This window comes from Scyliorhinus torazame, chromosome 21 (assembly GCF_047496885.1).
Source record: "Scyliorhinus torazame isolate Kashiwa2021f chromosome 21, sScyTor2.1, whole genome shotgun sequence".
Lineage (NCBI taxonomy): Eukaryota > Metazoa > Chordata > Chondrichthyes > Carcharhiniformes > Scyliorhinidae > Scyliorhinus > Scyliorhinus torazame.
The window spans coordinates 82414069-82428132 of NC_092727.1; the positions used below are offsets into that span (position 1 = coordinate 82414069).

Sequence of the window (14064 nt, forward strand, 5' to 3'; positions counted from 1 at the left end):
CAACACAGGTGGAGAAGGTCGTCAAGAAGGCATACGGCATGCTTGCCTTCATTGGCCGGGGCATTGAGTATAAGAATTGGCAAGTCATGTTGCAGCTGTATAGAACCTTAGTTAGGCCACACTTGGAGTATCGTGTTCAATTCTGGTCGCCACACTACCAGAAGGATGTGGAGGCTTCAGAGAGGGTGCAGAAGAGATTTACCAGAATGTTGCCTGGTATGGAGGGCATTAGCTATGAGGAGCGGTTGAATAAACTCAGTTTGTTCTCACTGGAACGAAGTAGGTTGAGGGGAGACCTGATAGAGGTATACAAAATTATTAGGGGCATAGACAGAGTGGATAGTCAGAGGCTTTTCCCCAGGGTAGAGGGGTCAATTACTAGGGGGCATAGGTTTAAGGTGAGAGGGGCAAGGTTTAGAGTAGATGTACGAGGCAAGTTTTTTACGCAGAGGGTAGTGGGTGCCTGGAACTCTCTACCGGAGGAGGTAGCGGAAGCAGGGACGATAGGGACATTTAAGGGGCATCTTGGCAAATATATGAATAGGATGGGAATAGAAGGATACGGACCCAGGAAGTGTAGAAGATTGTAGTTTAGTCGGGCAGCATGGTCGGCACGGGCTTGGAGGGCCGAAGGGCCTGTTCCTGTGCTGTACATTTCTTTGTTCTTTGTTGTTCTTTGAGACTTCTGCTTAAAGGCACATCCCGATTATGGGTCCACGGACCAAAATAATAAAAATAAAATAAAATAAATGGGAACAAAGGAAATAAACAGGAAGGAATTTTACAATGCCAACAACAAAATGGTTAAGGCTTTCATAATTACTATCTGGTCAGCCCTGCCTGAATTATGGATATGCACAAACTGGGCGAGGAAAACATTCGGCTTGGTTGTGATTCAGTCGACAACTTGTATTTATATGGTACCTTTAACATAGCAAAATAATATAGGAACAAAATTTGACATCAAGCCACATGAGAGAGATATTAAGAGCAGGTGGCTAAATGTTTGGTCAAAGAAGTAGCTATCAGAGAGTGTCTTAAAGGAGGAGAGAAAGGTAGAGAAGTGGAGAATTTTTGGGGTGAAACACAAACACTTCGGGATCAGGGAACTGAAGGCAGAGTGGCCCGTGGCGGAGTGGAGCAAACTTAGACTACACCGGAGGCCAGATATGTAGGAAGGTAAAATTTTCAGACTGTTGTCGTGATAGGGAGTGGAAGGATTTGAACATGAGAATAGAGAACATTAAATTTAAGATGTTGCTGTACCAACAGCCAATTAGGTCAGTAAATGCATGGGTGATGGGTGAATGGGTCAAATATTCAAGGCAAAATAGCAAGCCAACATCTTTTGCTAATGTATTGGGAGTGATCAGCAATGTGCCAACATCTCAAGAGAAGCTTGTGATAAGAACCAATGAGAGGAAAAGCTGAAAATGTTTCATTTCATTGTGAAGCGCTCTCCTACATCCAAATATGAATGGAGAAAATCTTGCATATAATTAGGTAGCTGGTATAAATACGTCACCCTAAAACAGAGAAGTCCGTGCAAGTAGTTTACTTCAGAAGGAAGAAGAAAATGACATAAAAGGAAAGACATCTCCTCCTTAGTTTCCCCAAAATCTACATTTGTTCCTGTTGCTAGGGCTATGAAAATAAATACAACAAAATAGGTGTATGTGCTGTGTGGTTCCCCAGCTGTTGCTTGATGATGTAACTTTATCATTTCCATATTAATGACCTGCATCGACTCTCTGGGCACAAACGACAAATCAGAAGCAACCATGTTCTTTGATGGAGTAATTGTTGGAAAGGATACTGGGAAAACGCCTCTATTTTTCTTTGAGTATTGTTTTCCAGCTAAGAGAGCAGATGCTCCTCAGTTTAATGTCTCACCCAAAATATGACATTGCCGGCAATACTGCACTCCCTTTGTTATGAATAGAAGTGCCAGCTTAGATTTTGTGCTTGGGGCTTCAGATCACAACCTTCTAATGCAGATATGACACAACTAATAACTGAGGCATTGATGATACAGAGAAAGGATGAAATGAGACTCACTAGAGGATTGATGGTAAGATTGAACACATCACATAAACTAAGGGCCTTTCCTCATTTTCAAAAGTGCTCGGGTTCCACCCACGCATTTCACCCACTGAGCAATAATTAACAAGATTTGCCTTTGCCTGTCTATCCAGATCAGGGAAACCAACAGACTCATAATGCAAACTCGACTGGCCCAGCCTGGCATTCACTGAGGCAGATTCACAAAGTTACTGTCACACAAATTTGTGTTTTCAATTGGACTGGTCATTTGAGCACTTAGCATGAACTTCCTGGTATGTCCAATATTGGCCAATCTGAACCCAATATAGGGAGATAGCAATCTGAAGTACAGTTGTACTTCTCAATCAGTGCACGAACACAGGAAATATTCAAACTCACCTGCAGTGACATTTCAATTATCATCAACAGTTTCTTAATTCCGATCCATACATTCTTCCCCTGCACATGTTGTGTGATTCTTGATCGCTCGCGATCATCAAACCTGCCAAGAAGCTGTAAAGCAGCGTTAGTTGGTTTCTCATTAAAAACATCTCCATTCTTCTTCACCACATGCACCCTCCCCACTTCCACGCTGCCCCCCAAAGGTGTGATCTATCATTGGTGTATCATTCCACAGATGCCTTGCCCATATGGAAGTCCAATGAGCATCATCGTGGTACTCACTAAAGAGGGCATCTCACCCAATTGATCCCGCTCTCACTCAACATCCAAAGTGGAGAGTTTCCCAGGAGGTATCATGGGATGAAAGCTGGCTGATATTCCTCTCCCCAATCACAAGGCCTTAGAGTCTGCCAAGTGCTAACCATGGGCCATCTGACCAAAGTCTGTATGTGTTCTACTGCCTTAATCAGCTGATTCAATCAGAGGAAGTTTACCAGTAGCATAGATGACGTGCAAAATAATCCAGTGGATACGCACTATAACAGGGAAACAATTATATACCACCTGACAGTGAGATAGCAGCGAGATCACTTGCACGAGCATGCAACAAGCCAAAATACTTGAGATATAGATGGATTAATCAGGAACAGTTATGGCTACAATGAATTGAAACCTGCCCAGGTGCATGGATGCAATAGAAAAACAGATTTAAAATTACTGACAACTGTATTCATTAAGTGTTGGTATCAACCTACATTAAATGCACTCTTTCAAAGGAATAAACCATTGATAGCAAGACTTAATGACATGTCATTCAACTACTGTGACACATTATATATGAAAGTAATTTTGATCAAAAAGTTCCAAATGTTTGATAGATCTGCTCAAGTTCTTGCAGAACAAAATCAGACCCCAAGATAGGAGGCATTTGACCAAATATTATACCTGCTTTGTTACTTCAAGATGTCTCAAAGATATACCATTTTCATCTAGTGTGTGCTACACTTTGAAGTAAAGAGAGGTGTGGGAGACTGGAAGCCCCATGGGCTACACGCTGAGTGACAATTCCAAACCCAGAAAAATCAACCTCCGTTAAAGACTGCAGAATGTAGTTACACAGAATGTTACTCTGCATCTAGCTATGCTAGCACTGATCTATGAGGACTACTGACCTTGGGTACCCAAATGCTTTAATCCACCATACTAACATTCTTTATCTCAATGTGCCAAAATATTTTTGAAGACGTAGTTTAAAGGTCCTGAGAATGAAGGTTAAAATGAACAATTTCCCAGCATTCCTGGGATCTATTTGTTCTTCCAACAGGAGGGAGAATGGGGAGAGTTTAAACGTATTTCAGTACAGCAAAGTGCAGGCCTTTAGAATGATTAAATGTACAACTGGACCTTTCTCTCAGCATTCGTGAAGTCGATATTCACACTCAGTTGCAAAAATATGAGGCAATTTATTCAGATGTCGTGCACGCCAGATTGATTATGCATAGAAGGTTAAACTTGATGGACTGCTGTGGATCAGCTTTCCCTCTATCTTAGATATAGTTACAATATCTTAGACTGCCCAAATGCGATGGCGCTGGAAACACCTGCATTTCAATTATATTAAAACTTTTCATTTCTGGCTCGCACTGCCATAAGGTTGCACTAATAACAGGGCATAAACCTGTAAGCGAAGTCCTGCCCTGCCCATCATTTCACTGCAGTGTCAGGAATGAGTGCTGCATCACTCAGACTACTGTTGCTGACTCAATTTCTGAACAACAAACTTGCATGCTTTCACATCCCGTGGCATCATTACAGAAGTGTGCCCTTCAGAAATGACTCACTTGAGTTTGGGCCAACAACTTTGACATGGATGGGTAAAACAGCCACACCTTAGGACAGTCTGAAATTGGGAGCATCCTCATTATACCAAGCAAACCCATTAAAAAAATTATTTCATGGGATGTGAGTATCGCTGACAAGGCGAGCAGTTGTTGCCCACCCCAAGTTGCCATTTCATGATGAACCACACTCTTGAACCGCCGGTGTAGGAAGACACAGTACTGTTAGGAAGGGGGTTCCAGGTTTTTGACCCAACGGTCAAAACAACAGTAGCTACATTTTCAGTTGAGGATGGTGTGCGACTAGGGTGGCAGTAGGCTTAGAACCAGGAGCATCAGTGGAGGCCCAGAGTTCTTGCTAAGGGGCCTCAACCTCATAGCCCTGGCGAGGTGGGAGTTTGGGAGGCGGACAATGTGGGTTGCTGTTTGGGTTGGATAGTGGAGAGCAGTTCTTGTTGCCTCCTCTGTGGGACACAGAGCGGCTAATCAGGAGGGTCCCCCATCATCACTCTTACCCAGGCCGGTCCTGAGAGTATACCTGGTGTACTTGTCCAGGTAGTATTGACACCCCCCCCCCCACATCCAACCCTGCTCCCACTACTGGTTGAATACCAATGGCGGAGAGATGAGGCTCTTAAGTTCCCCTTAATTGCCTACAGGCAGGAATGTCAACCTCCACCTTTCTCACCCCGGAATTAATCGAGGAATGTTGGAAAAGTTGTGGGTCCTCCACCCCGCATCTTCCGTCCATTTAAATGGCACCACCCACACCTTTCCGAGGGGTGTTAAACTCTGCCCATTGTGTCAGAAGACCCCAGGTACCAGATCATCAACAACTCGCCTGACATTAGCCCTCCTTTAAAATTTAGAACACAAGATTGTAGAGACTTGGAAAGACGATGCGCGAGCCATTAAACATAAGTTGCACAGTCTCAGAATGCAGGAGCTCAATTAATAATAATTAAATCAAGCAAGGCTCAAATCAAGCAGTGATATCAGGAAGTGCAGAAGATTTATCGGGCATGATTATATAAAGAAAAGGACATTGATGCAATTGTGTGATCCCAATGTTAACTGCTGCATCCATTGAACCTGGAAGTTATTTTCAGCAGTCTTGAAGTGAAGGTGGCTTGAAGGATTTTGATTTTAAAAAGCAGCGAGTTGTTACAATCTAGAAGTAGAATACACTGTCTGAAAGGATGGAGGAGGTAGATTCAATCAGGGGTTTCAAATGAGAATTAATTATATAAGCACACCTGAAGGGAAAAAAATGCAAAGCGACATAGAAACGAAGAGATAAACTGGTCTTGCAAATAGCTGTCGCAGGTGCAATGTGACTGAATGGCCTCCTCTTGTGTTACAACCTATGATCTTATTCCATTAACTTCCAACACTGTACTGGTCGTATTCTTTGTAAGGATATGCTTACCTCCAAAGCTTCCATTAACTGTTGCCCTGTGTTTATGTTTGGAATATGGATGCTGGTGCTGAAAACGTCCATCATCTCCATCTCCTGGAGGACATCTTTACGACTGGTGGTCCCAATGATTAACAACTTACGGCCCTGTAAACACCAATGCAAGACAATGCTAAGCAACAAGTAAATCAGAGGCACTCAGGTACACTACTTCAGAAAGTTAAAATATGTTATATCTCATTCCCCATCTGGGCAAAAATTAAAATTAAATGCAATTGAGCAACCTCCATCAGGGCTGTTTGCAGAACGGCTGCTTCATGAGTCTCTTGGTTACTTTTCACAATCTATGCACCTGCAAGAAATTGCTAGTGTGAAATTCAGTTCTGTTTCTCACCTTGTCTTGTTCTTTGAGGGAAGGTTAGGTGGAACAGCTCTAGTATCTGCATTTTTGCAATCCTGGATTTGGAAAATGGCAGAATGAGTCATTCACTGGAATTATTGTGGCCTGGAACCTGCAAATGCCATTTCACCACTGCTTAAGTGTCCCAACCTCATTTGGCATCTACCCATGTTTTGGAAAATACAACCTGTGGGCACCATCGGAGCAGATGCACATCTGATCACTTTGTCGAGTTTGGTTTTCAGCATTTTCAAGTGCGGTCTCAAATGTGAACTCAGTGTTGTCGCCCTGAACAAAATAAGTCTCATATCTCAAGAAGTCCAACTTTAAGACTGCCAGAAACTCCTTACATTACAACAGTGACCACAGTTCAATATCACTTCATTGACTATTAAGCACTTTGGGACAATTAGGTTCTAGGTGTTACATAAATGTATATTCTTTCTTAAGTTTTCTGAATCTGAAACATTTTTATGGTTAGTCTTATCCACCTGAAAAGAGACTCTCACAGTAGTGGACAAAAGCTGCCTCAGTGGTGCCCACTTTCCCCATTGAAGCCGCTGAGGTTCAAGAGGGGCCAGATCTCACCAGCATAAACATCCCAACCGCTGTCCTCAACTGGAAGGCAAGTCCAGAGACAGTCAATGATTATGCCGCCTCTGGGGAAATAGCAGAACTGATCACTTTGCTGGTAAGTGCAAGTTCAAGACCCCTCCATTTTATCCCGATGCTGGGATCCCTGTCCAATCTCATTTCAGAAGAATTACTTGCAGTTTGGGAGGGCTTGACGGCTCTCTCCAACGACATGCAGCAAAGAACATAAAATTCTATTGGTAGCTGTTTAACCTCAGAGCACTGAGTTTAAGGTTCACTCCAGAGATTTGATCACATAGACTGTCATTTCATTGGAGGCAATGAGGGAGTGCTACATTTGCAGAGACATTAAACCAAGATCACACCTGCCTTCACGGAAGGATATAATAGATCGTATGGCACCACTTGAAGAGCAGAGGAGTTGTCCTGGCCAATATCCATCCCCTAACCCAGTACTGTCCAATTCATTCGCCACATGTGGTGAATCAGTAACAGATATGTGGCAAATAAATGCTGCTCGTTTTTAGAGCCACACAATACTGAGTTGTGTTGAGGCTATGTGCGTTTCTATGTAAAGCAAAATTAGAGGAACTTTAACAAAAAAAAGAGATAGAGATCAATGTTTTCAAAAAGAAACAGGATGGGCATTTGAGGGAAATAAACTTGCAGGGCTATGGGGCTAGAGCAGGGAAAGGAACTGACTCGAGTGCTGAACAAAGAATGGCATGGACTTGATGGGCCAAATAGCCGTTCTCTGTGCACAACGATTTGAATGGTGTAATTACGAACCTGGAAGATCATCGAATCGGTATATTATAAGTAAACTCAGACAATCCAATGTTTCTACAGAGAAAAAATTAAAAGATATGAAAAAGCAAAGTATTTGTTTGGGTCTTATGGCCTTTTCCAGAAAATAATTAGGTTTTGAGGTACTTTTAAAAAATACAGTGAGGCTAAACATGCCTTGTTTCTTCTTGCTGATAAAACTGCTCCCCACACTTTCACTGATAGAAGGATGATACAGGTGCCAGTGATATGCTGGAAACCACGCCTGCTTGAGGATTTAACACCAGTACCTTAACATCATCAACAATCTGCATGTTCACTGTACTTATCTAACAGCATAGAAGTTAAGGAGCAGCTATCACACACACAGCATAACCATATCTTGGAAGGTGAATTTCTCATTAGAACATCCAAATTTGGAATTGTACCAGCAGCTCTGCTTCTAAGAAAGGCTTGTGAATTGTAATAATGGCAGGAAGCTAGTCAATTTTCAAAACTAAGTGTTTTCTTAGTTAGTTACATGGCAGCAAAGAAAAGGCAAAGCTGCATTTGGTAACATTGGTGTTTTCAAAACTACACTGAGCAAGTTCTGCGTTAAGACGGTGATGTCCTGTTCGACTGCAGTAAACTGGCTATTTCATGTGTGGAGGGGAAGAAAGGAGAGAAAAGGGTCATTTATATTCACTCCACATTTGCTAAATCCACCCTATTTAATCAACATTGTCCCTCTATTCAAATTCAACTTGGGCCTTGACTCAAGTATGTTAGAACAGAGAATCAGCCTGAAAAAGAGCAGTACTGTATCTGTTCTTCCCCACCCCCAATCCAAACACTTTGCAAATTCTTTTACTGTGGTCTAAACTTCAATTACAGGATTAACAGTGTTTCTCAATTCATGCTACCTGTGGTGTGTTAAATACCCTGATGGCTGGGAGAAGCTAACTGATAGGGACTGCAGCACTGTTCTTTTCCTTTCCTCCTGAACCCATCATCATACACTTTTAATCCAGAGATGCTTCTGCAATACGGTACGTGTCAGATTCTGTCGAAACCACCCTCACCCCATAATAAAAATGAAGATGCCACACTAATGCAGCAACACTGCTATGTGCAAACTCACTCACACATTGTTGCTTGAAAGTTGCAGTTCGTGACTTAGGTTTCTGCTGCTGAACAAAGCATGGCTTATGCTGGTAATTCGGGAAAACACGTTGGAGCTCTGGCCATCCACATTCCCAAAAGAAAAATAGCAGCAGAAACGCTGCTTATGTTGTCCCAGGTGCTGCAGATTCTGGAGGCTTGAGTGAAATCCACCATTTTGCTTGCTCTCTGGGCCCCTAGATGAGCAGCTCCATTTAATTAAACTTAAAAGCACTATCGAAGAAAGAAAAACTGTCACCGCAACTATGACAGTAAAGCAGCATATGAATTGTACGACGTTCTCAGCCACAGGTCAGTTCGTTAGGAGTCAATACACTGTGGGCTCAAGTATTACTTTAGAGATCTGAATCCAGGATGACACGATACTGAGGGTGCACTGCATTACTGAAGGTGCATATCAGGCAATATATTAACTGAGGCCTCTTTTGCCCTCTTGGGTGGATGCAAAACATCCCATTTCAAAGATGAGTGTGGGGGGGGTTTGTCCCAGTGTCCTGATCGATATGCATCTCGCAACCAATACCATCAAACAGATTATCTGGTCATTCTCACAGTTCCATTTGTGGGAATTTGTTTGGTGTAAACTGACTGCCACGATTCCAATGTTACAACAGTGACTAAACTTCAAAAGTACTTCATTGGTGGTAAAGTGTTTTGGGGCATCCTGATGTCTTGAATGGGGTTAGATAAATGCAAAGTTTTTTTCACAATTTGAGAAAAAAGTGAAAAAAACCATGATAAAATAACAAATCCAGTTGAAACCATTTGTTGCTATCGCAGATTTTTTTAAACACATTGTAACATAAACGCTGAGGAACAAAACACTTCTTCCACATTGAGAACCCTGCATTTGTGTTCTCTGTGGTCATGACCTGATGTTTCTTCTACACCACTTGGACCATGCGAAAGTCAAACAAACCTCAAAAGAAAATCTCCACCTGCACAATTGTGCCTTACATTACCAACCATTTTGTGGCTTCGGGGTGAGATTATCACTCCATGCCCTGAGTCTGTTCAAATTAATTTTATATGGGAGAGTCACAGAAGAACAAATAGGGTGTTTTCATTCAGTAGGTGTGGTTGAATTGAAATGCTTAGCCCAAAGTTTAAAGGATGGAGCGACTACAGCACCAGTTTTTTCACACCTTGCATTTTTTAAAGTTTATTTTGATCTTGCAGAAATATCAGAGTGCAAGTCATATTGTTCTAATTTACTTTGCCACTTGCTAGTCATAAATTGTCGCAGATCTATGATTCCTTTCGTTGTTTACTAATCCAGGACTGGAGCAGGAAGGAAGCATACGCCAGAGACCTTACCCACAGACCAAGTGAAAGGGATTCAACACAGCTGCTCTATTGCAGCTTCTAGCAGCCAGGGTTGGTAATAACTTAGCAGGGAATAAAGGTGCCTGCATCAGAAATCCTACAGACAATACCTTGAGATAATTTCTATGGAATACCGTTTTTGTCAACATGTTGACCAACAGCACTTCATACAGCTCATGATCTGTTCATTGTACAAACAGAACACCAAAAACAAAGTGGTTATTTCTTTTCAAAGAGCAGGGCTGGGATGCGGGGAGTAGAGCACAAACAATCGTTCTTCTACAAACTGCCTGGAGAAACAAAATGGGGTCAACAGTATGCAAGTAATTCAGCCTTTGCTCAGCATTGAACTCCTGTTTCAGTTTACACCAAGTAGACCGGCTGCATAAAAACCTTCAAAGTCAAAAAATGATGAAGCCTGATAATTACAAAAAATTTTTTTCAAGCGATATTGATGTATAGGAAGTGTTGGTTAAGAACTGTTTCCAAGTTCAACGCAGAACTTAACCACTGAAATACCTTGGAAACCACTCAAGAATGCCCAAGGCCTTAAAGCAATATTCAGTATAATGTGAAGGCAAAGTTAATATGGATAGAGAACAGAATTAGCACCTCTTACTTAATTGCCATCTTACAACCTTAACGCTGTTATTGACTATTGACATGTCGGAACTTTTTCCCCATTTGGGGAATGCAGGACGGGAAAGAAATTTTAAAAGGTTAATAAAAACCCAAGGCGTTTTAGTTGAAAAAGCAAATTAGGAAACAGCTTCCTATTTGTAGTCAGGCAAGATGTTTTGCCTCTCAAATGCTTTATAAAATAAAAGTTAATCACATAAGGGTGCACTTTTCTGACACTTTCCACTGCTCTTTACTCTCTTCTTTTTGTACAGGATTATGTTTCACAGAACAGTGCATGATCAAGTGAAGTTATTTTTTGTATCTTGTACAGGAAGGCAATATATTTGTTGCTACGTTTGAGACCAGAAAGTTCCCCACCAAAAACGCATGCACACAGAAAACTTTAGGGTTAGGTGGATGGGGAAATATCCCAATACAGAGATACCACCTGATGGTTCCAAAACTATAGTTTGTTCGGAAGGCGGCCATTTACACCCCATCACATAATGGTTCCAATGGTAAAGACACCCGGAAATGGAGCTATAACATTTTCTAAAACCCAACCATTGTTCCTGCTGCTGTTCCCTGGAGACTCCAGAACTGTCTGTTCTATGTACAAGCATGAGCAGAGACATAATCTGGTTGGGCTGTAGTATTAATCCCTCATCGCCATGGTCAGACCTATTAGCATACACAGATGTGCATGAAGGAAATCCACCTTAGCAAATTACCAGGGAATGAGCAGCAACAGCTTAGCTACATCCCAACAGGAGACAACACCATGGGAGGAAAAGGGATAAAACAATAAGGGAAAAAGGAATTAGGATCCTTTGTTTATAGTTGGTGTTCTTATACCTAGAAGACTGGTACCCTCCCATAACCCCATCAGGCATAGTCTGCATGCAGGTTTCATAATTTTGTTTTTCCTGTGCAGCATCCTTCATTGTTGCTGGGTCAAAATCCTGGAACTCACTTGCTAACAGCACTGTAGGTGTACCTCCACCACATGGACAGAAGGCGGCTTATCATTTTCTCAAAGCCAGCTTTTCAAATAATTGTGGTTCACGGTACCTCAGAGATGTCATGCACCATCATCTGAATCCAGGAACCTTTAAAAAGGTAAATTCAAAATGTTATCCTCATCTCCTGCATGCCAAAGTACACCCCAAATCTCCACATATCACCCATATCAATGTATGCCCTCCCACCCCTCAAACAACCCCAATAGCCCCTCTTGCCCACGTTTCGCCCCAGGCCAACATATGCCCCCCAACCCAGTCCCTGTGGCACCTCATGTTCCCTAGGCCCAGACTACCCCCACTGCCACGATACCCTGATGCACATTATGGCACTTCCATGCCTATATGCTGCATAGAAGAATGAACCATCAAGCCTGATTATGTATTCTTCGCTGAGAGCCCAGAAATCCATTAGTTTGTTGAAACACCTGAGCCCCAGGGAAAGCATTGTTGTTTGGCAACTCTGGCTCTCTGATTTCTTCTGTCAATTCCGCAAAGTTATTTACACAAGATCAAAAGATTTCAAGTGCTTGCAGTTTCTGCTATTGATGCTAAATGGATCTGGATCAGTGACACTTTTTATTGGCTGTAGTAAAAAGAGAAAGTGGAAAGTTATCATTGAATGACTTTTTGAAAGTTTTTTTTTTTTACAATTCATGATAGCATGCATTGCTTGTGAATAGGCTTGGATGTGCCATATCTTTGTACGGTTGGGGGATGGGGGATGGCGTGCATGACGTGGCATGGAGAGCTTGTAGGGTGAAGAATAGTGGGCCCCACATCATGAAGAATTTTAAAAAGTACTCACAAGTGGATAACAGAGTTCCAAATGAATTGGGGTAACAGAATATGTAAACATTAAGCCTCCAATGACACTAGCGGCTGCAGTTCCAGAAAACCACAAGTTAATATGTTCATGGGGCTGTTTAGCACAGGGCTAAATCGCTGGCTTTGAAAGCAGACCAAGGCAGGCCAGCAGCACGGTTCGATTCCCATAACAGCCTCCCCGAACAGGCGCCGGAATGTGGCGACTAGGGGCTTTTCACAGTAACTTCATTTGAAGCCTACTTGTGACAATAAGCGATTTTCATTTCATTAACAGTTGCTCAATGGTTTGCCAGTCAAACTATATTCATTAAAGCCTTCCATGTAGTAAATAAAATCACACCTAGCCGAGAAAGAGAAATTAGGTCAGGTGACCAAATGATTAGTCGGTGGAGGTGTGGGAGGCCAAACAGCTGAAGGTTGGAGTGAAGGAAGTGGTGGATGCAGAGGTCAGAGTTGGAGGGAGGAACTAAAAGCTCCTTAACTGCATTCTCGCTATGACACTGAGCCATATAGATGAGGGAGATATCAGGTTCAATCCGCAGTTTTGGAAAGTACATTAAAAAGACTAAGAGATGGAAAAAGTGTATACAGGCATACAACTTGCAATGCCTTTCCGTTTGACACTCCCAGTTGGACTTGCGTATGAAGATTGGTCACTAAAACAGCCTTCAGTCATTTCATTGTAAAAAGTTCCACCTCCAACATTCTAAAATAAAACAATTTCCTTATTAAAAAAACATGTAAAGGGTCCCTCAGTGAAGTGCATGGTCAGCATGTAATGAATGATGAAGGGTGCAGGTTTGATTTCTTATCTGAATCATGCTAAAGGGTGGGGTCGGTGACACCAAGATGGATCTTGCTCAAGAGGTCAGATTTAAAGAAAGGCTTGCATCTGTATAACACTTTTCATGAACCTCAGAAAATTCTAATACGCTGTACAGTTAATGAAGTACTTTTGAAGTGTAATCAACAAAACTTGACAGCCAATTCCAACATGCTGTGATACGACAATGAGCAGATAATCTGTTTTACCTGTTGGATGAGGGATAAATATTGGCCGAGACACTGGGGACAATTTTCTGGCACTCTTTCAAAATATTTTTAAGCCCCCAAAAATGCCAAACCTTTTAAATCTACCTGAGGGCTGTCAAGTGACAGCACGTCAGGCAATGCAGCACTCTCTCAGTGCATCATTGGAGTGCCAGCCTGTTCTTATGCTCAAGTGCCTGCAGTGGGACTTGAACCCACAGCCTTCTGACTTGAATGCGCTACCACTGAACCATAGCCGACATTAGGTTCGTCTCCAAGACACTCTCCAGTTGAATACAGCATGCCCACACACAATAAGACAGGTTCCACATAAAGGGCTGGTTTGCAAGAGGTACCATTGGCCACAGTATCCCAGCAGGAACATCTACAGGAAAGGAAATTGAAGGGGAAATAACTACCGCCACAAGAATTAAGCCATTTTACTACAGCCTGCGGCACGTCCGAGTTGGAGTTGAATAATGTACTGCTAAATCATTTGCATTTCAATATCTAATATGCAGCCTCCAACAGCCTTCCCTATTTCTCAGGAAATGTCAGGTCTCTAGTCCATTTAAGAAAATGCAAACAAAATCCCCCATG

General features: G+C 42.2%; 1 protein-coding gene across 2 annotated transcripts in view; it reads right to left on the bottom strand.

The window, feature by feature from the left end:
• Window positions 1-14064, bottom strand: part of LOC140398375 (vesicle-fusing ATPase) — a 405179-nt gene that overhangs the window by 98245 nt on the left and 292870 nt on the right. For both annotated transcript variants that reach the window (XM_072486990.1, XM_072486991.1), the window contains 2 exons: window positions 5713-5847; window positions 2443-2556 (listed from right to left, as the gene is read on the bottom strand). In XM_072486990.1, the coding sequence (XP_072343091.1) occupies window positions 2443-2556; window positions 5713-5847 (249 nt within the window). The remainder of the gene's footprint in view (window positions 1-2442; window positions 2557-5712; window positions 5848-14064) is intronic.